Source organism: Salmo salar, chromosome ssa14 (assembly GCF_905237065.1).
Source record: "Salmo salar chromosome ssa14, Ssal_v3.1, whole genome shotgun sequence".
Taxonomy (NCBI): Eukaryota; Metazoa; Chordata; class Actinopteri; order Salmoniformes; family Salmonidae; genus Salmo; species Salmo salar.
The window spans coordinates 41,021,955-41,049,594 of NC_059455.1; the positions used below are offsets into that span (position 1 = coordinate 41,021,955).

The following is a 27,640-nucleotide window of genomic DNA, read 5'->3' on the forward strand; positions in this document are numbered from 1 at the left end:
CTGTACTCCACTGTATACTGTACTGTACTCCACTGTATACTGTACTGCACACTACTGCATACTGTACTGTACTCGACTAATGCTGTATTGTACTGTACTATACTGTATACTGTGCTGTACACTACTGTATACTGTGCTGTACTCGACAGTATACTGTACTCGACTGTATACTGTACTGTACTCGACTAATGCTGTATTGTACTGTACACTACTTTTCTTTACTGTACTCTACTGTATACTGTGCTGTACTCTACTGTATACTGTGCTGTACTCTACCGTATACTGTGCTGTACTCTACCGTATACTGTGCTCGACTAATGCTGTATTGTACTGTACTCTACTGTGCTGTACTCTACTGTATACTGTGCTGTACACTACTGTATACTGTGCTGTACTCTACTGTATACTGTACTGTATGCTGTGCTGTACACTACTGTATACTGTGCTGTACTGTTTACTGTGCTGTACACTACGGTATACTGTGCTGTACTCTACTGTGTTGTACTGTACTGTACACTACTTTTCTTTACTGTACTCTGCTGTGCTCTACTGTCTACTGTTCTGTCCAAAATTGTGAAACGTTGACATCTTTGATTGCTTCAGATGAACACACACACCTGTTTCTGTTTGAAAAAGTATTCCAGTTTACAACTTTATTTTTTTCACTTTAAAAAAAGATGTAATTTTCATCCAAATATCAGATGGTTAATGATTGTTCTATTAAGCATTGATATGATGATTTGAGTGGAGTAAGAACTACAATGTCGAAGCAAATATTAAACTACGTTCAATTTATTTTGACTTATTTATTTTTATTATGTTAGATAGAAATACTGTTCAATAAAGAAAGCATTTACTTTTTTTCGAAAACTTTCTAAATTGGTTCAATTGATGCTGAAAAACAAAAAGGCACACATTGTGACAACCAACCCCATACTGTGTGACAACCAACCCCATACTGTGTGACAACCAACCCCATACTGTCCTGACACCCAACCCCACACTGTCCTGACACCCAACCCCACACTGTCCTGACACCCAACCCCATACTGTCCTGACACCCAACCCCACACTGCCCTGACAACCAACCCCATACTGTCCTGACAACCAACCCCACACTGTCCTGACAACCAACCCCATACTGTCCTGACAACCAACCCCACACTGTCCTGACAACCAACCCCACACTGTCCTGACAACCAACCCCATACTGTCCTGACAACCAACCCCATACTGTCCTGACAACCAACCCCACACTGTCCTGACAACCAACCTCATACTGTCCTGACAACCAACCCCATACTGTCCTGACAACCAACCCCATACTGTCCTGACAACCAACCCCATACTGTCCTGACAACCAACCCCATACTGTCCTGACAACCAACCCCATACTGTCCTGACAACCAACCCCACACTGTCCTGACAACCAACCCCGGGATGGGGTTGCTTGTCACAAGTGGACAGAGTGTTTGATGGCTTATAACTCCATGTTGGAATAAGATATGAGGAGAAAAGGGTCCCCATTTCAACTCAAGACCTTGATATTTCTGTTAATTTTGAAAATACTCTTGTAAGATATACTGATGCTGAGAAATACACCAGAGTGAAACGTGTGTCAACCGACCAATCTCCTCAATTCTTCTTCTGTGCTAATATTCTTCTAAGTCCAGGAAAATGTTTTATTGTTTTATTCTCACATGACAGGCGAGACGGTGGTGGGCCGTTTCAGCCCATAAAAGGCCAACAGGGTCTCACACAGGTGCCTGTACCTGAGGCCGTACAGGTAGGGAGCCAGGGCCTTGGGGAGCACCAGGAGGATGTTACACACCACCAGGGATACCCACAGGTTGGCACGCAGGTCCAGGGCATCAAGGTGGCAGTAGAGCAGTAGCTTGATGAGAAGCACCAACATGGGTAGGAAGGACAGGATGAGGTGGAGATAGTGGATGAGGAATGTGCCTTTGGCCCGGGAGGAGCGTTCACCTCTCCACACGCCAGACATGCGGGTGCGATAGTACAGAACGATATAGCCAGAGAAGACCAGGAGCAGAATGAGAAGGACGCCTGTGACTGCCAGCAGCATGGACACCTGAGAATGACAATGTCATGTAATGAGACAGAAGCCAGTAGTATGCAAAAACACATACTGGTTTCACTTTACAATACATAAACTACATCTTAGACCAAAATAATAACTACACTACAGTCCCTGGTTCGAATCCAGGCTGTATCACATCCGGCCGTGATTGGGAGTCCTAGTTAAATAAAGGTTAAATAAATTTAATAAAAATATATTTTTGTAATATATACTGCTCAAAAAAATAAAGGGAACACTTAAACAACACATCCTAGATCTGAATGAAAGAAATAATCTTATTAAATACTTTTTTCTTTACATAGTTGAATGTGCTGACAACAAAATCACACAAAAATAATCAATGGAAATTCAATTTATCAACCCATGGAGGTCTGGATTTGGAGTCACACTCAAAATTAAAGTGGAAAACCACACTACAGGCTGATCCAACTTTGATGTAATGTCCTTAAAACAAGTCAAAATGAGGCTCAGTAGTGTGTGTGGCCTCCACGTGCCTGTATGATCTCCCTACAACGCCTGGGCATGCTCCTGATGATGTGGCGGATGGTCTCCTGAGGGATCTCCTCCCAGACCTGGACTAAAGCATCCGCCAACTACTGGACAGTCTGTGGTGCAACGTGGCGTTGGTGGATGGAGCGAGACATGATGTCCCAGATGTGCTCAATTGGATTCAGGTCTGGGGAATGGGCGGGCCAGTCCATAGCATCAATGCCTTCCTCTTGCAGGAACTGCTGACACACTCCAGCCACATGAGGTCTAGCATTGTCTTGCATTAGGAGGAACCCAGGGCCAACCGCACCAGCATATGGTCTCACAAGGGGTCTGAGGATCTCATCTCGGTACCTAATGGCAGTCAGGCTACCTCTGGCGAGCACATGGAGGGCTGTGCTGCCCCCCAAAGAAATGCCACCCCACACCATGACTGACCCACTGCCAAACCGGTCATGCTGGAGGATGTTGCAGGCAGCAGAACGTTCTCCACGGCGTCTCCAGACTCTGTCACGTCTGTTATGTGCTCAGTGTGAACCTGCTTTCATCTGTGACGAGCACAGGGCGCCAGTGGCGAATTTGCCAATCTTGGTGTTCTCTGGCAAATTCCAAACGTCCTGCACGGTGTTGGGCTGTAAGCACAACCCCACCTGTGGACGTCGGGCCCTCATACCACCCTCATGGAGTTTGTTTCTGACCATTTGAGCAGACACATGCACATTTGTGGCCTGCTGGAGGTCATTTTGCAGGGCATTCGCAGTGCTTCTCCTGCTCCTCCTTGCACAAAGGCGGAGGTAGCGGTCCTGCTGCTGCCCTCCTAAGGCCTCCTCCACGTCTCCTGATGTACTGGCCTGTCTCCTGGTAGCGCCTCCATGCTCTGGACACTACGCTGACAGACACAGAAAACCTTTTTGCCACAGCTCGCATTGATGTGCCATCCTGGATGAGCTGCACTATCTGAGCCACTTGTGTGGGTTGTAGACTCCGTCTCATGCTACCACTAGAGTGAAAGCACCGTCAGCATTCAAAAGTGACCAAAACATCAGCCAGGAAGCATAGGAACTGAGAAGTGGTCTGTGGTCCCCACCTGCAGAACCACTCCTTTATTGGGGGTGTCTTGCTAATTGCCTATAATTTCCACCTGTTGTCTATTCCATTTGCACAACAACATGTGAAATTTATTGTCAATCAGTGTTGCTTCCTAAGTGGACAGTTTGATTTCACAGAAGTGTGATTGACTTGGAGTTACATTGTGTTGTTTAAGTGTTCTTTTTATTTTTTTGAGCAGTGTACATAAACCTTCTCACTCTTGAATGTAATTATTGTTTAGGTTTACACCAGAGGCAGAGGCAGACAACCCTGTTCCTATAGTGCTGCAGGTACTGCATGATTTTGTTCCAACTGTGCACCACACCAACTGAGCTAATTGATCAGTAATTGCTTAAATTCAACACACCTGGTCTTCCAGTTCGGTTAAAAAACATGAAGCACTGCAGGACCAGGGTTGCCTACCCTTGGTTTTCACAGTAATCTCCATTGCGATTGCTTGGTTATTTGATTGATTGACTGAGAGCCACCTGCATGGGAGTGGACTGGCTGACGGTGAGGACCAGCAGGAGGGGCAGGGAGCAGATCTGTAGGGAACAGGGTCCAGTAGAGTGGTACCACACAAGCACCCCTACAGACGCTGCTGGTAAGAACACAGATACAGCCCAGATACCAGCAATCGCCCTCCTCGTCCTACACACACACAGAGAGAGGGGGGGAGAAGAGGGGGGAGAGCGAGAGAGAGAAAGGGGAGAGAGAGAGAGGGGAGGAAGAGAGAGAGGGGAGAGAGAGGGGGGGAGAGAGGAGGAAGAGAGAGAGGGGGGAGAGAGAGAGGGGGAGAGAGAGAGAGGGGGGAGAGAGGGAGAGAGAAAGGGGAGAGAGAGGGGGAGAGAGAGAGGGAGAGAGAGGGAGAGAGAAAGGGGAGAGGGGGAGAGAGGAGGAAGAGAGAGAGGGGGAGAGAGAGAGAGAGAGAGAGAGGGGGAGAGAGAGAGGGGAGAGAGGGAGAGGGGAGGAAGAGAGAGAGAGGGAGAGAGAAAGGGGAGGAGAGAGGGAAAGAGAAAGGGGAGGGGTAGAGAGGGGGGGAGAGAGAGAGACACAAAATGAGGTGGAAACTGAGCTGCACTTCCTAATCTCTTGCCAAATGTATGACAATATTAGAGACACATATTTCCCTCAGATTAAACAGACCCCCAAAGAATGTGAAAATATTGATATACTCCCATATCTATTGGGTGAAATACCACAGTGTGCCATCACAGCAGCAATATTTGTGACCTGTTGCCACCAGAAAAGGGCAACAAGTGAAGAATGAACACCATTGTAAATATTTATGTTGATTTATTTTCCCTTTTTTTACTTTATTTGCACATCGTTACAACACTGTATATAGTCATAATATGACACTTGAAATATCTATTCTTGTGTGAGTGTAATATTTACGGTTAACTTTTCATTGTTTATTTCACTTTTGTTTATCCATTTCACTTGCTTTGGCACAGCAGCAAGATTTGTGACCTGTTTCCACAAGAAAAGGGCAACCAGTGAAGAAGTGGAGGAAAGATGGAAGATAAATAACGGCTTCTCTAAACTCCATCCATTATAACATCATAGTGTGAAGTCATAAGAAGTACTGATAAAACTCTCCCAGCCCGTGTTCCCATTACCTGGAGACGGGCCACAGGGCGTAGTATCGAAGTGGAGCCATCACAGCCAGTGAGGTGTCCAGCACCATGGCCTTGGTACTGAAGATCCCAGCGCAGTACAGCAACCCCAGCAGGAAGAGGATGGTAGAGCACGCCCACTCTGACATCAGCACGCCCGTCGCATTCAGACAGGCACTCACCATGTACAGCGACACGAACAGCATGTCGCTTAGCAACGTATTGGCTAGGAGGAGGTAGCGGGTCTCCTGGCGCATCCAGGGGCTAGGAGGAGGAGGAGGTGGGGGGGAGGAGGAGGAGGTGGGGGTGGGGGGGAGGAGGAGGAGGAGGAGAATGATGAATGCTACATATGCCTAATTCCAAATCAACCTTACCCTAACCCAGGGGTTTCAAATCCATGGTGTCTGCAGGTTTTGGTTTATTCCATTCAATTAAGCCCTGGACAACCATGTGAGGGGAGTTCCTTACTAGTTAGTGACCTTAATTCATCAATCAAGTACAAGAGAGGAACGAAAACCTGCAGACACTCTGCCCTCAATGGAATGAGGTTGACACATACCCTAACCCTTATGTGCTTAAGATCTGAAAGCATTGGTTAAAACAGTAGCATTACCACACCTATCCATCAGGTCTACACACCATCACACCTATCCATCAGGTCTACACACCATCACACCTATCCATCAGGTCTACACACCATCACACCGATCCATCAGGTCTACACACCATCACACCGATCCATCAGGTCTACACACCATCACACCTATCCATCAGCTCTACACACCATCACACCTATCCATCAGGTCTACACACCATCACACCTATCCATCAGGTCTACACACCATCACACCGATCCATCAGGTCTACACACCATCACACCTATCCATCAGGTCTACACACCATCACACCTATCTATCAGGTCTACACACCATCATACCTATCCATCAGGTCTACACACCATCACACCTATCCATCAGGTCTACACACCATCACACCTATCCATCAGGTCTACACACCATCACACCTATCCATCAGGTCTACACAACACCACACCATCACACCTATCCATCAGGTCTACACACCATCACACCTATCCATCAGGTCTACACACCACCACACCATCACACCTATCCATCAGGTCTACACACCATCACACCTATCCATAAGGTCTACACACCATCACACCTATCTATCAGGTCTACACACCATCACACCTATCCATCAGGTCTACACACCACCACACCTATCTATCAGGTCTACACACCACCACACCATCACACCTATCCATCAGGTCTACACACCACCACACCTATCCATCAGGTCTACACACCACCACACCTATCTATCAGGTCTACACACCATCACACCACCACACCTATCATCAGGTCTACACACCATCACACCTATCCATCAGGTCTACACACCACCACACCTATCCATCAGGTCTACAAATCACCACACCTATCTATCAGGTCTACACACCATCACACCTATCCACCAGGTCTACACACCATCACACCTATCCATCAGGTCTACACACCATCACACCTATCCATCAGGTCTACACACCATCACACCTATCCATCAGGTCTACACACCATCACACCTATCCATCAGCTCTACACACTATCACACCTATCCATCAGGTCTACACACCATCACACCTATCCATCAGGTCTACACACCATCACACCTATCCATCAGCTCTACACACCATCACACCATCACACCTATCCATCAGGTCTACACACCATCACACCTATCCATCAGGTCTACACACCATCCCACCTATCCATCAGGTGTACACACCACCACACCATCACACCTATCCATCAGGTCTACACACCTATCCATCAGGTCTACACACCATCACACCTATCCATCAGGTCTATACACCATCACACCTATCCATCAGGTCTACACACCATCCCACCTATCCATCAGGTCTACACACCATCACACCTATCCATCAGGTCTACACACCATCACACCTATCCATCAGCTCTACACACCATCACACCATCACACCTATCCATCAGGTCTACACACCATCACACCTATCCATCAGGTCTACACACCATCACACCTATCCATCAGCTCTACACACCATCACACCATCACACCTATCCATCAGGTCTACACACCATCACACCTATCCATCAGCTCTACACACCATCACACCTATCCATCAGGTCTACACACCATCACACCTATCCATCAGGTCTACACACCATCACACCTATCCATCAGCTCTACACACTATCACACCTATCCATCAGGTCTACACACCATCACACCTATCCATCAGGTCTACACACCATCACACCTATCCATCAGCTCTACACACCATCACACCATCACACCTATCCATCAGGTCTACACACCATCACACCTATCCATCAGGTCTACACACCATCCCACCTATCCATCAGGTCTACACACCACCACACCATCACACCTATCCATCAGGTCTACACACCTATCCATCAGGTCTACACACCATCACACCTATCCATCAGGTCTATACACCATCACACCTATCCATCAGGTCTACACACCATCCCACCTATCCATCAGGTCTACACACCATCACACCTATCCATCAGGTCTACACACCATCACACCTATCCATCAGCTCTACACACCATCACACCTATCCATCAGGTCTACACACCATCACACCTATCCATCAGCTCTACACACCATCACACCTATCCATCAGGTCTACACACCATCACACCTATCCATCAGGTCTACACACCACCACACCATCCCACCTATCCATCAGGTCTACACACCACCACACCATCACACCTATCCATCAGGTCTACACACCTATCCATCAGGTCTACACACCATCACACCTATCCATCAGGTCTATACACCATCACACCTATCTATCAGGTCTACACACCATCACACCACCACACCTATCATCAGGTCTACACACCATCACACCTATCCATCAGGTCTACACACCATCACACCTATCCATCAGGTCTACACACCATCCCACCTATCCATCAGGTCTACACACCATCACACCTATCCATCAGGTCTACACAGCATCACACCTATCCATCAGCTCTACACACCATCACACCATCACACCTATCCATCAGGTCTACACACCATCACACCTATCCATCAGCTCTACACACCATCACACCTATCCATCAGGTCTACACACCATCACACCTATCCATCAGGTCTACACACCACCACACCATCCCACCTATCCATCAGGTCTACACACCACCACACCATCACACCTATCCATCAGGTCTACACACCTATCCATCAGGTCTACACACCATCACACCTATCCATCAGGTCTATACACCATCACACCTATCTATCAGGTCTACACACCATCACACCACCACACCTATCATCAGGTCTACACACCATCACACCTATCCATCAGCTCTACACACCATCACACCTATCCATCAGGTCTACACACCATCACACCTATCCATCAGGTCTATACACCATCACACCTATCCATCAGGTCTACACACCATCACACCATCCCACCTATCCATCAGGTCTACACACCATCACACCTATCTATCAGGTCTACACACCACCACACCGTCACACCTATCAATCAGGTCTACACACCACCACACCATCACACCTATCCATCAGGTCTACACACCTATCCATCAGGTCTACACACCATCACACCTATCCATCAGGTCTATACACCATCACACCTATCCATCAGGTCTACACACCATCCCACCTATCCATCAGGTCTACACACCATCACACCTATCCATCAGGTCTACACACCATCACACCTATCCATCAGCTCTACACACCATCACACCATCACACCTATCCATCAGGTCTACACACCATCACACCTATCCATCAGGTCTACACACCATCACACCTATCCATCAGGTCTACACACCATCACACCTATCCATCAGGTCTACACACCATCACACCACCACACCTATCATCAGGTCTACACACCATCACACCTATCCATCAGCTCTACACACCATCACACCTATCCATCAGGTCTACACACCATCACACCTATCCATCAGGTCTACACACCACCACACCATCCCACCTATCCATCAGGTCTACACACCACCACACCATCACACCTATCCATCAGGTCTACACACCTATCCATCAGGTCTACACACCATCACACCTATCCATCAGGTCTATACACCATCACACCTATCTATCAGGTCTACACACCATCACACCACCACACCTATCATCAGGTCTACACACCATCACACCTATCCATCAGCTCTACACACCATCACACCTATCCATCAGGTCTACACACCATCACACCTATCCATCAGGTCTATACACCATCACACCTATCCATCAGGTCTACACACCATCACACCATCCCACCTATCCATCAGGTCTACACACCATCACACCTATCCATCAGGTCTACACACCACCACACCTATCCATCAGGTCTACAAATCACCACACCTATCTATCAGGTCTACACACCATCACACCTATCCACCAGGTCTACACACCATCACACCTATCCATCAGGTCTACACACCATCACACCATCCCACCTATCCATCAGGTCTACACACCATCACACCTATCCATCAGGTCTACACACCATCACACCTATCCATCAGCTCTACACACTATCACACCTATCCATCAGGTCTACACACCATCACACCTATCCATCAGGTCTACACACCATCACACCTATCCATCAGCTCTACACACCATCACACCTATCCATCAGGTCTACACACCATCACACCTATCCATCAGGTCTACACACCATCCCACCTATCCATCAGGTCTACACACCACCACACCATCACACCTATCCATCAGGTCTACACACCTATCCATCAGGTCTACACACCATCACACCTATCCATCAGGTCTATACACCATCACACCTATCCATCAGGTCTACACACCATCCCACCTATCCATCAGGTCTACACACCATCACACCTATCCATCAGGTCTACACACCATCACACCTATCCATCAGCTCTACACACCATCACACCTATCCATCAGGTCTACACACCATCACACCTATCCATCAGGTCTACACACCATCACACCTATCCATCAGGTCTATACACCATCACACCTATCCATCAGGTCTACACACCATCCCACCTATCCATCAGGTCTACACACCATCACACCTATCCATCAAGTCTACACACCATCACACCTATCCATCAGCTCTACACACCATCACACCATCACACCTATCCATCAGGTCTACACACCATCACACCTATCCATCAGGTCTACACACCATCACACCTATCCATCAGGTCTACACACCATCACACCACCACACCTATCATCAGGTCTACACACCATCACACCTATCCATCAGCTCTACACACCATCACACCTATGCATCAGGTCTACACACCATCACACCTATCCATCAGGTCTACACACCACCACACCATCCCACCTATCCATCAGGTCTACACACCACCACACCATCACACCTATCCATCAGGTCTACACACCTATCCATCAGGTCTACACACCATCACACCTATCCATCAGGTCTATACACCATCACACCTATCTATCAGGTCTACACACCATCACACCACCACACCTATCATCAGGTCTACACACCATCACACCTATCCATCAGCTCTACACACAATCACACCTATCCATCAGGTCTACACACCATCACACCTATCCATCAGGTCTATACACCATCACAACTATCCATCAGGTCTACACACCATCACACCATCCCACCTATCCATCAGGTCTACACACCATCACACCTATCTATCAGGTCTACACACCACCACACCGTCACACATATCCATCAGGTCTACACACCACCACACCATCACACCTATCCATCAGGTCTACACACCATCACACCTATCCATCAGGTCTACACACCACCACACCTATCCATCAGGTCTACACACCACCACACCATCACACCTATCCATCAGGTCTACACACCATCACACCTATCTATCAGGTCTACACACCATCACACCACCACACCTATCATCAGGTCTACACACCATCACACCTATCCATCAGCTCTACACACCATCACACCTATCCATCAGGTCTACACACCATCACACCTATCCATCAGGTCTACACACCATCCCACCTATCCATCAGGTCTACACACCATCACACCTATATATGAGGTCTACACACCACCACACCGTCACACCTATCCATCAGGTCTACACACCACCACACCATCACACCTATCCATCAGGTCTACACACCATCACACCTATCCATCAGGTCTACACACCACCAAACCTATCCATCAGGTCTACACACCACCACACCATCACACCTATCCATCAGGTCTACACACCATCACACCTATCCATCAGGTCTACACACCACCACACCTATCCATCAGGTCTACACACAACCCCACCTATCTATCACACCACCACACCTATCCATCAGGTCTACACACCACCACACCTATCTATCAGGTCTACACACCACCACACCTATCTATCAGGTCTACACACCATCACACCACCACACCTATCATCAGGTCTACACACCATCACACCTATCCATCAGGTCTACACACCATCACACCTATCTATCAGGTCTACACACCATCACACCTATCCATCAGCTCTACACACCACCACACCTATCTATCAGGTCTACACACCACCACACCTATCTATCAGGTCTACACACCACCACACCTATCTATCAGGTCTACACACCATCACACCACCACACCTATCATCAGGTCTACACACCATCACACCTATCCATCAGGTCTACACACCATCACACCTATCTATCAGGTCTACACACCATCACACCTATCCATCAGCTCTACACACCATCACACCTATGCATCAGGTCTACACATCATCACACCTATCCATCAGGTCTACACACCACCACACCATCCCACCTATACATCAGGTCTACACACCACCACACCATCACACCTATCCATCAGGTCTACACACCATCACACCTATCCATCAGGTCTATACACCATCACACCTATCCATCAGGTCTACACACCATCCCACCTATCCATCAGGTCTACACACCATCACACCTATCCATCAAGTCTACACACCATCACACCTATCCATCAGCTCTACACACCATCACACCATCACACCTATCCATCAGGTCTACACACCATCACACCTATCCATCAGGTCTACACACCATCACACCTATCCATCAGGTCTATACACCATCACACCTATCCATCAGGTCTACACACCATCACACCACCACACCTATCATCAGGTCTACACACCATCACACCTATCCATCAGCTCTACACACCATCACACCTATGCATCAGGTCTACACACCATCACACCTATCCATCAGGTCTACACACCACCACACCATCCCACCTATCCATCAGGTCTACACACCACCACACCATCACACCTATCCATCAGGTCTACACACCTATCCATCAGGTCTACACACCATCACACCTATCCATCAGGTCTATACACCATCACACCTATCTATCAGGTCTACACACCATCACACCACCACACCTATCATCAGGTCTACACACCATCACACCTATCCATCAGCTCTACACACAATCACACCTATCCATCAGGTCTACACACCATCACACCTATCCATCAGGTCTATACACCATCACAACTATCCATCAGGTCTACACACCATCACACCATCCCACCTATCCATCAGGTCTACACACCATCACACCTATCTATCAGGTCTACACACCACCACACCGTCACACATATCCATCAGGTCTACACACCACCACACCATCACACCTATCCATCAGGTCTACACACCATCACACCTATCCATCAGGTCTACACACCACCACACCTATCCATCAGGTCTACACACCACCACACCATCACACCTATCCATCAGGTCTACACACCATCACACCTATCTATCAGGTCTACACACCATCACACCACCACACCTATCATCAGGTCTACACACCATCACACCTATCCATCAGCTCTACACACCATCATACCTATCCATCAGGTCTACACACCATCACACCTATCCATCAGGTCTATACACCATCACACCTATCCATCAGGTCTACACACCATCACACCATCCCACCTATCCATCAGGTCTACACACCATCACACCTATATATCAGGTCTACACACCACCACACCGTCACACCTATCCATCAGGTCTACACACCACCACACCATCACACCTATCCATCAGGTCTACACACCATCACACCTATCCATCAGGTCTACACACCACCAAACCTATCCATCAGGTCTACACACCACCACACCATCACACCTATCCATCAGGTCTACACACCATCACACCTATCCATCAGGTCTACACACCACCACACCTATCCATCAGGTCTACACACCACCCCACCTATCTATCACACCACCACACCTATCCATCAGGTCTACACACCACCACACCTATCTATCAGGTCTACACACCACCACACCTATCTATCAGGTCTACACACCATCACACCACCACACCTATCATCAGGTCTACACACCATCACACCTATCCATCAGGTCTACACACCATCACACCTATCCATCAGGTCTACACACCATCACACCTATCCATCAGCTCTACACACCATCACACCTATCCATCAGGTCTACACACCATCACACCTATCCATCAGGTCTACACACCATCACACCTATCTATCAGGTCTACACACCACCACACCATCATACCTATCCATCAGGTCTACACACCATCACACCTATCCATCAGGTCTACACACCATCACACCTATCCATCAGGTCTACACACCATCACACCTATCCATCAGGTCTACACACCACCACACCATCACACCTATCCATCAGGTCTACACACCATCACACCTATCCATCAGGTCTACACACCACCACACCATCACACCTATCCATTGGGTCTACACACCATCACACCTATCCATCAGGTCTACACACCATCACACCTATCTATCAGGTCTACACACCATCACACCTATCCATCAGGTCTACACACCACCACACCTATCTATCAGGTCTACACACCACCACACCATCACACCTATCCATCAGCTCTACACACCACCACACCTATCCATCAGGTCTACACACCACCACACCTATCCATCAGGTCTACACACCACCACACCTATCTATCAGGTCTACACACCATCACACCACCACACCTATCATCAGGTCTACACACCATCACACCTATCCATCAGGTCTACACACCATCACACCTATCCATCAGGTCTACACACCACCACACCTATCCATCAGGTCTACAAATCACCACACCTATCTATCAGGTCTACACACCATCACACCTATCCACCAGGTCTACACACCATCACACCTATCCATCAGGTCTACACACCATCACACCATCCCACCTATCCATCAGGTCTACACACCATCACACCTATCCATCAGGTCTACACACCATCACACCTATCCATCAGCTCTACACACTATCACACCTATCCATCAGGTCTACACACCATCACACCTATCCATCAGGTCTACACACCATCACACCTATCCATCAGCTCTACACACCATCACACCATCACACCTATCCATCAGGTCTACACACCATCACACCTATCCATCAGGTCTACACACCATCCCACCTATCCATCAGGTCTACACACCACCACACCATCACACCTATCCATCAGGTCTACACACCTATCCATCAGGTCTACACACCATCACACCTATCCATCAGGTCTATACACCATCACACCTATCCATCAGGTCTACACACCATCCCACCTATCCATCAGGTCTACACACCATCACACCTATCCATCAGGTCTACACACCATCACACCTATCCATCAGCTCTACACACCATCACACCATCACACCTATCCATCAGGTCTACACACCATCACACCTATCCATCAGGTCTACACACCATCACACCTATCCATCAGGTCTATACACCATCACACCTATCCATCAGGTCTACACACCATCACACCTATCCATCAGCTCTACACACCATCACACCATCACACCTATCCATCAGGTCTATACACCATCACACCTATCCATCAGGTCTACACACCATCACACCATCCCACCTATCCATCAGGTCTACACACCATCACACCTATCTATCAGGTCTACACACCACCACACCGTCACACCTATCCATCAGGTCTACACACCACCACACCATCACACCTATCCATCAGGTCTACACACCTATCCATCAGGTCTACACACCATCACACCTATCCATCAGGTCTATACACCATCACACCTATCCATCAGGTCTACACACCATCCCACCTATCCATCAGGTCTACACACCATCACACCTATCCATCAGGTCTACACACCATCACACCTATCCATCAGCTCTACACACCATCACACCATCACACCTATCCATCAGGTCTACACACCATCACACCTATCCATCAGGTCTACACACCATCACACCTATCCATCAGGTCTACACACCATCACACCTATCCATCAGGTCTACACACCATCACACCACCACACCTATCATCAGGTCTACACACCATCACACCTATCCATCAGCTCTACACACCATCACACCTATCCATCAGGTCTACACACCATCACACCTATCCATCAGGTCTACACACCACCACACCATCCCACCTATCCATCAGGTCTACACACCACCACACCATCACACCTATCCATCAGGTCTACACACCTATCCATCAGGTCTACACACCATCACACCTATCCATCAGGTCTATACACCATCACACCTATCTATCAGGTCTACACACCATCACACCACCACACCTATCATCAGGTCTACACACCATCACACCTATCCATCAGCTCTACACACCATCACACCTATCCATCAGGTCTACACACCATCACACCTATCCATCAGGTCTATACACCATCACACCTATCCATCAGGTCTACACACCATCACACCATCCCACCTATCCATCAGGTCTACACACCATCACACCTATCCATCAGGTCTACACACCACCACACCTATCCATCAGGTCTACACACCACCACACCTATCCATCAGGTCTACACACCACCACACCATCACACCTATCCATCAGGTCTACACACCATCACACCTATCTATCAGGTCTACACACCATCACACCACCACACCTATCATCAGGTCTACACACCATCACACCTATCCATCAGCTCTACACACCATCACACCTATCCATCAGGTCTACACACCATCACACCTATCCATCAGGTCTACACACCATCCCACCTATCCATCAGGTCTACACACCATCACACCTATATATCAGGTCTACACACCACCACACCGTCACACCTATCCATCAGGTCTACACACCACCACACCATCACACCTATCCATCAGGTCTACACACCATCACACCTATCCATCAGGTCTACACACCACCAAACCTATCCATCAGGTCTACACACCACCACACCATCACACCTATCCATCAGGTCTACACACCATCACACCTATCCATCAGGTCTACACACCACCACACCTATCCATCAGGTCTACACACCACCCCACCTATCTATCACACCACCACACCTATCCATCAGGTCTACACACCACCACACCTATCTATCAGGTCTACACACCACCACACCTATCTATCAGGTCTACACACCATCACACCACCACACCTATCATCAGGTCTACACACCATCACACCTATCCATCAGGTCTACACACCATCACACCTATCTATCAGGTCTACACACCATCACACCTATCCATCAGCTCTACACACCACCACACCTATCTATCAGGTCTACACACCACCACACCTATCTATCAGGTCTACACACCACCACACCTATCTATCAGGTCTACACACCATCACACCACCACACCTATCATCAGGTCTACACACCATCACACCTATCCATCAGGTCTACACACCATCACACCTATCTATCAGGTCTACACACCATCACACCTATCCATCAGCTCTACACACCATCACACCTATGCATCAGGTCTACACATCATCACACCTATCCATCAGGTCTACACACCACCACACCATCCCACCTATACATCAGGTCTACACACCACCACACCATCACACCTATCCATCAGGTCTACACACCATCACACCTATCCATCAGGTCTACACACCATCACACCTATCCATCAGGTCTATACACCATCACACCTATCCATCAGGTCTACACACCATCCCACCTATCCATCAGGTCTACACACCATCACACCTATCCATCAAGTCTACACACCATCACACCTATCCATCAGCTCTACACACCATCACACCATCACACCTATCCATCAGGTCTACACACCATCACACCTATCCATCAGGTCTACACACCATCACACCTATCCATCAGGTCTATACACCATCACACCTATCCATCAGGTCTACACACCATCACACCACCACACCTATCATCAGGTCTACACACCATCACACCTATCCATCAGCTCTACACACCATCACACCTATGCATCAGGTCTACACACCATCACACCTATCCATCAGGTCTACACACCACCACACCATCCCACCTATCCATCAGGTCTACACACCACCACACCATCACACCTATCCATCAGGTCTACACACCTATCCATCAGGTCTACACACCATCACACCTATCCATCAGGTCTATACACCATCACACCTATCTATCAGGTCTACACACCATCACACCACCACACCTATCATCAGGTCTACACACCATCACACCTATCCATCAGCTCTACACACAATCACACCTATCCATCAGGTCTACACACCATCACACCTATCCATCAGGTCTATACACCATCACAACTATCCATCAGGTCTACACACCATCACACCATCCCACCTATCCATCAGGTCTACACACCATCACACCTATCTATCAGGTCTACACACCACCACACCGTCACACATATCCATCAGGTCTACACACCACCACACCATCACACCTATCCATCAGGTCTACATACCATCACACCGATCCATCAGGTCTACACACCACCACACCTATCCATCAGGTCTACACACCACCACACCATCACACCTATCCATCAGGTCTACACACCATCACACCTATCTATCAGGTCTACACACCATCACACCACCACACCTATCATCAGGTCTACACACCATCACACCTATCCATCAGCTCTACACACCATCATACCTATCCATCAGGTCTACACACCATCACACCTATCCATCAGGTCTATACACCATCACACCTATCCATCAGGTCTACACACCATCACACCATCCCACCTATCCATCAGGTCTACACACCATCACACCTATATATCAGGTCTACACACCACCACACCGTCACACCTATCCATCAGGTCTACACACCACCACACCATCACACCTATCCATCAGGTCTACACACCATCACACCTATCCATCAGGTCTACACACCACCAAACCTATCCATCAGGTCTACACACCACCACACCATCACACCTATCCATCAGGTCTACACACCATCACACCTATCCATCAGGTCTACACACCACCACACCTATCCATCAGGTCTACACACCACCCCACCTATCTATCACACCACCACACCTATCCATCAGGTCTACACACCACCACACCTATCTATCAGGTCTACACACCACCACACCTATCTATCAGGTCTACACACCATCACACCACCACACCTATCATCAGGTCTACACACCATCACACCTATCCATCAGGTCTACACACCATCACACCTATCTATCAGGTCTACACACCATCACACCTATCCATCAGCTCTACACACCATCACACCTATCCATCAGGTCTACACACCATCACACCTATCCATCAGGTCTACACACCATCACACCTATCTATCAGGTCTACACACCACCACACCATCATACCTATCCATCAGGTCTACACACCATCACACCTATCCATCAGGTCTACACACCATCACACCTATCCATCAGGTCTACACACCATCACACCTATCCATCAGGTCTACACACCACCACACCATCACACCTATCCATCAGGTCTACACACCATCACACCTATCCATCAGGTCTACACACCACCACACCATCACACCTATCCATTGGGTCTACACACCATCACACCTATCTATCAGGTCTACACACCACCACACCATCACACCTATCCATCAGCTCTACACACCACCACACCTATCCATCAGGTCTACACACCACCACACCTATCCATCAGGTCTACACACCACCACACCTATCTATCAGGTCTACACACCATCACACCACCACACCTATCATCAGGTCTACACACCATCACACCTATCCATCAGGTCTACACACCATCACACCTATCCATCAGGTCTACACACCACCACACCTATCCATCAGGTCTACAAATCACCACACCTATCTATCAGGTCTACACACCATCACACCTATCCACCAGGTCTACACACCATCACACCTATCCATCAGGTCTACACACCATCACACCATCCCACCTATCCATCAGGTCTACACACCATCACACCTATCCATCAGGTCTACACACCATCACACCTATCCATCAGCTCTACACACTATCACACCTATCCATCAGGTCTACACACCATCACACCTATCCATCAGGTCTACACACCATCACACCTATCCATCAGCTCTACACACCATCACACCATCACACCTATCCATCAGGTCTACACACCATCACACCTATCCATCAGGTCTACACACCATCCCACCTATCCATCAGGTCTACACACCACCACACCATCACACCTATCCATCAGGTCTCACACACCTATCCATCAGGTCTACACACCATCACACCTATCCATCAGGTCTATACACCATCACACCTATCCATCAGGTCTACACACCATCCCACCTATCCATCAGGTCTACACACCATCACACCTATCCATCAGGTCTACACACCATCACACCTATCCATCAGCTCTACACACCATCACACCATCACACCTATCCATCAGGTCTACACACCATCACACCTATCCATCAGGTCTACACACCATCACACCTATCCATCAGGTCTATACACCATCACACCTATCCATCAGGTCTACACACCATCACACCTATCCATCAGCTCTACACACCATCACACCATCACACCTATCCATCAGGTCTATACACCATCACACCTATCCATCAGGTCTACACACCATCACACCATCCCACCTATCCATCAGGTCTACACACCATCACACCTATCTATCAGGTCTACACACCACCACACCGTCACACCTATCCATCAGGTCTACACACCACCACACCATCACACCTATCCATCAGGTCTACACACCTATCCATCAGGTCTACACACCATCACACCTATCCATCAGGTCTATACACCATCACACCTATCCATCAGGTCTACACACCATCCCACCTATCCATCAGGTCTACACACCATCACACCTATCCATCAGGTCTACACACCATCACACCTATCCATCAGCTCTACACACCATCACACCATCACACCTATCCATCAGGTCTACACACCATCACACCTATCCATCAGGTCTACACACCATCACACCTATCCATCAGGTCTACACACCATCACACCTATCCATCAGGTCTACACACCATCACACCACCACACCTATCATCAGGTCTACACACCATCACACCTATCCATCAGCTCTACACACCATCACACCTATCCATCAGGTCTACACACCATCACACCTATCCATCAGGTCTACACACCACCACACCATCCCACCTATCCATCAGGTCTACACACCACCACACCATCACACCTATCCATCAGGTCTACACACCTATCCATCAGGTCTACACACCATCACACCTATCCATCAGGTCTATACACCATCACACCTATCTATCAGGTCTACACACCATCACACCACCACACCTATCATCAGGTCTACACACCATCACACCTATCCATCAGCTCTACACACCATCACACCTATCCATCAGGTCTACACACCATCACACCTATCCATCAGGTCTATACACCATCACACCTATCCATCAGGTCTACACACCATCACACCATCCCACCTATCCATCAGGTCTACACACCATCACACCTATCCATCAGGTCTACACACCACCACACCTATCCATCAGGTCTACAAATCACCACACCTATCTATCAGGTCTACACACCATCACACCTATCCACCAGGTCTACACACCATCACACCTATCCATCAGGTCTACACACCATCACACCATCCCACCTATCCATCAGGTCTACACACCATCACACCTATCCATCAGGTCTACACACCATCACACCTATCCATCAGCTCTACACACTATCACACCTATCCATCAGGTCTACACACCATCACACCTATCCATCAGGTCTACACACCATCACACCTATCCATCAGCTCTACACACCATCACACCTATCCATCAGGTCTACACACCATCACACCTATCCATCAGGTCTACACACCATCACACCTATCCATCAGGTCTACACACCACCACACCATCACACCTATCCATCAGGTCTACACACCTATCCATCAGGTCTACACACCATCACACCTATCCATCAGGTCTATACACCATCACACCTATCCATCAGGTCTACACACCATCCCACCTATCCATCAGGTCTACACACCATCACACCTATCCATCAGGTCTACACACCATCACACCTATCCATCAGCTCTACACACCATCACACCTATCCATCAGGTCTACACACCATCACACCTATCCATCAGGTCTACACACCATCACACCTATCCATCAGGTCTATACACCATCACACCTATCCATCAGGTCTACACACCATCACACCACCACACCTATCATCAGGTCTACACACCATCACACCTATCCATCAGCTCTACACACCACCACACCTATCCATCAGGTCTACACATCACCACACCTATCCATCAGGTCTACACACCACCACACCATCCCACCTATACATCAGGTCTACACACCACCACACCATCACACCTATCCATCAGGTCTACACACCATCACACCTATCCATCAGGTCTACACACCATCACACCTATCCATCAGGTCTATACACCATCACACCTATCCATCAGGTCTACACACCATCCCACCTATCCATCAGGTCTACACACCATCACACCTATCCATCAGGTCTACACACCATCACACCTATCCATCAGCTCTACACACCATCACACCATCACACCTATCCATCAGGTCTACACACCATCACACCTATCCATCAGGTCTACACACCATCACACCTATCCATCAGGTCTACACACCATCACACCTATCCATCAGGTCTACACACCATCACACCACCACACCTATCATCAGGTCTACACACCATCACACCTATCCATCAGCTCTACACACCATCACACCTATGCATCAGGTCTACACACCATCACACCTATCCATCAGGTCTACACACACACACCATCCCACCTATCCATCAGGTCTACACACCACCACACCATCACACCTATCCATCAGGTCTACACACCTATCCATCAGGTCTACACACCATCACACCTATCCATCAGGTCTATACACCATCACACCTATCTATCAGGTCTACACACCATCACACCACCACACCTATCATCAGGTCTACACACCATCACACCTATCCATCAGCTCTACACACAATCACACCTATCCATCAGGTCTACACACCATCACACCTATCCATCAGGTCTATACACCATCACAACTATCCATCAGGTCTACACACCATCACACCATCCCACCTATCCATCAGGTCTACACACCATCACACCTATCTATCAGGTCTACACACCACCACACCGTCACACCTATCCATCAGGTCTACACACCACCACACCATCACACCTATCCATCAGGTCTACACACCATCACACCTATCCATCAGGTCTACACACCACCACACCTATCCATCAGGTCTACACACCACCACACCATCACACCTATCCATCAGGTCTACACACCATCACACCTATCTATCAGGTCTACACACCATCACACCACCACACCTATCATCAGGTCTACACACCATCACACCTATCCATCAGCTCTACACACCATCACACCTATCCATCAGGTCTACACACCATCACACCTATCCATCAGGTCTATACACCATCACACCTATCCATCAGGTCTACACACCATCACACCACACCTATCCATCAGGTCTACACACCATCACACCTATATATCAGGTCTACACACCACCACACCGTCACACCTATCCATCAGGTCTACACACCACCACACCATCACACCTATCCATCAGGTCTACACACCATCACACCTATCCATCAGGTCTACACACCACCACACCTATCCATCAGGTCTACACACCACCACACCATCACACCTATCCATCAGGTCTACACACCATCACACCTATCCATCAGGTCTACACACCACCACACCTATCCATCAGGTCTACACACCACCCCACCTATCTATCACACCACCACACCTATCCATCAGGTCTACACACCACCACACCTATCTATCAGGTCTACACACCACCACACCTATCTATCAGGTCTACACACCATCACACCACCACACCTATCATCAGGTCTACACACCATCACACCTATCCATCAGGTCTACACACCATCACACCTATCTATCAGGTCTACACACCATCACACCTATCCATCAGCTCTACACACCATCACACCTATCCATCAGGTCTACACACCATCACACCTATCCATCAGGTCTACACACCATCACACCTATCCATCAGGTCTAAACCACACCATCATACCTATCCATCAGGTCTACACACCATCACACCTATCCATCAGGTCTACACACCATCACACCTATCCATCAGGTCTACACACCATCACACCTATCCATCAGGTCTACACACCACCACACCATCACACCTATCCATCAGGTCTACACACCATCACACCTATCCATCAGGTCTACACACCACCACACCATCACACCTATCCATTGGGTCTACACACCATCACACCTATCCATAAGGTCTACACACCATCACACCTATCTATCAGGTCTACACACCATCACACCTATCCATCAGGTCTACACACCACCACACCTATCTATCAGGTCTACACACCACCACACCATCACACCTATCCATCAGCTCTACACACCACCACACCTATCCATCAGGTCTACACACCACCACACCTATCCATCAGGTCTACACACCACCACACCTATCTATCAGGTCTACACACCATCACACCACCACACCTATCATCAGGTCTACACACCATCACACCTATCCATCAGGTCTACACACCATCACACCTATCCATCAGGTCTACAAACCACCACACCTATCCATCAGGTCTACAAATCACCACACCTATCTACCAGGTCTACACACCATCACACCTATCCATCAGGTCTACACACCATCACACCTATCCATCAGGTCTACACACCATCACACCTATCCATCAGGTCTACACACCATCACACCTATCCATCAGCTCTACACACCATCACACCTATCCATCAGGTCTACACACTATCACACCTATCCATCAGGTCTACACACCATCACACCTATCCATCAGGTCTACACACCATCACACCTATCCATCAGCTCTACACACCATCACACCATCACACCTATCCATCAGGTCTACACACCATCACACCTATCCATCAGGTCTACACACCATCCCACCTATCCATCAGGTCTACACACCACCACACCATCACACCTATCCATCAGGTCTACACACCTATCCATCAGGTCTACACACCATCACACCTATCCATCAGGTCTATACACCATCACACCTATCCATCAGGTCTACACACCATCCCACCTATCCATCAGGTCTACACACCATCACACCTATCCATCAGGTCTACACACCATCACACCTATCCATCAGCTCTACACACCATCACACCTATCCATCAGGTCTACACACCATCACACCTATCCATCAGGTCTACACACCATCACACCTATCCATCAGGTCTATACACCATCACACCTATCCATCAGGTCTACACACCATCACACCACCACACCTATCATGAGGTCTACACACCATCACACCTATCCATCAGCTCTACACACCATCACACCTATCCATCAGGTCTACACACCATCACACCTATCCATCAGGTCTACACACCACCACACCATCCCACCTATCCATCAGGTCTACACACCACCACACCATCACACCTATCCATCAGGTCTACACACCTATCCATCAGGTCTACACACCATCACACCTATCCATCAGGTCTATACACCATCACACCTATCTATCAGGTCTACACACCATCACACCACCACACCTATCATCAGGTCTACACACCATCACACCTATCCATCAGCTCTACACACCATCACACCTATCCATCAGGTCTACACACCATCACACCTATCCATCAGGTCTATACACCATCACACCTATCCATCAGGTCTACACACCATCACACCATCCCACCTATCCATCAGGTCTACACACCATCACACCTATCTATCAGGTCTACACACCACCACACCGTCACACCTATCCATCAGGTCTACACACCACCACACCATCACACCTATCCATCAGGTCTACACACCATCACACCTATCCATCAGGTCTACACACCACCACACCTATCCATCAGGTCTACACACCACCACACCATCACACCTATCCATCAGGTCTACACACCACCACACCTATCCATCAGGTCTACACACCATCACACCTATCCATCAGGTCTACACACCACCCCACCTATCTATCAGGTCTACACACCATCACACCACCACACCTATCCATCAGGTCTACACACCACCACACCTATCTATCAGGTCTACACACCATCACACCACCACACCTATCTATCAGGTCTACACACCACCACACCTATCTATCAGGTCTACACACCATCACACCACCACACCTATCATCAGGTCTACACACCATCACACCTATCCATCAGGTCTACACACCATCACACCTATCTATCAGGTCTACACACAATCACACCTATCCATCAGGTCTACACACCATCACACCTATCCATCAGGTCTACACACCATCACACCTATCCATCAGGTCTACACACCACCACACCATCACACCTATCATCAGGTCTACACACCATCACACCTATCTATCAGGTCTACACACCATCCCACCTATCCATCAGGTCTACACACCATCACACTCATGCATCCGATCTAAGGTACAATTTTGGATTTGGGGTGACTCACCTGGTCAGGATTCGGGTGAGGATGACAGGAATCACCAGAGAAACTGCCAGGAAGCCCAGGATGGGGCAAACATGCATGGCCCTGGATTGGCGCGGAGGCAGGAAGACGTGCCACTCGCGGGTGAACAGTTCCACCTGCCTCTGGAAGGAGTTGGTAGTAGTGTTTGTAGTGTCTGAGGTGTTGCCGCTGGTCTCAGAGGAGATTCTGCTATGTCTCTCAGCGTGGCCAGAGTTGTTGTACCAGGTCCCAAAGGCACAGAGGAGAGACAGGACCACTTGGTTCTCTTCAGCGGCCATCTCTACAGAGCTAACGTGCCGTCTCCCTCTTCTTTGTCCAGTGTCCACCATCCCCGACTGACTGTGTCAACAATGAGTTTGAGGAAATAGTGTTTTTCTTTTCTAATCAGGCCATTAGAGGTGATGCCACTGAGTGTGAAGTCTTCCATTAGGCAATCCACAGATCCGTTTGTTATTGGTCTCCTTGGACACCCAGATAAGGGCAAACAAGTCTTGAGGCAAATGGACAGAAATGCTACTTTGCCATAATATTACGGTCATAAAACCCCAGCTGTTGGGTGCTTATGTAGCTTGTTGACATCATATAATGTGTGATGATCATGTAGGTTGCATTTGGGTTATGTAGAATTGATTCAACCCCACCTACATTGTTTTTAAACAAGCTCAATGTTCAGTGCATGAAACAGTCCCAGCTACTTTAAAAGTATATGGGAAAGCAACAATAACAAGTACATTCTCAAAGTAGACACCCGACAAAACAAGCCATTTTAAAGTCTCCACATAAAGAGAGGAATATGGTATGCGGAAAGAGGCGCTGAACCTGCCAATGACGTTTCATTATTTGGGGAGATATTAGGAAAGACATTCCAGAACAATCACAAACATATAAAACAAAAATCATGGCCCCAAGACTTGCTAATCTCTCTCCATTACAATAACAGGGGAGGTTTGCATTTTATTTGGGGGGGATATGATATTTGTGCTTCTGTAACTTTCTAACTCATCAATATTCACAATTCTTTCAGGATTATCCATAATCAATGTAGCATCCACATTAATGTAAAAGTGTTTAGAAACATACTATATTCTTATTTACAATAAA

At 48.1% G+C, this 27,640-nt stretch overlaps 1 protein-coding gene across 1 annotated transcript; it reads right to left on the reverse strand.

Annotated features, from left to right (window-relative positions):
• Positions 1–510: 510 nt before the first annotated feature.
• On the reverse strand, positions 511–27,494 carry LOC106569650 (probable G-protein coupled receptor 148). The gene is made up of 4 exons (XM_045694378.1): positions 26,522–27,494; positions 5,302–5,562; positions 4,168–4,330; positions 511–2,092 (listed from the first exon to the last, which is right to left on the reverse strand). The coding sequence occupies exons 1-4, from the start codon at positions 26,866–26,868 to the stop codon at positions 1,697–1,699; spliced, it is 1,167 nt and encodes a 388-aa protein (XP_045550334.1). The 5' UTR covers positions 26,869–27,494; the 3' UTR covers positions 511–1,696.
• Between the last annotated feature and the right edge of the window lie 146 nt (positions 27,495–27,640).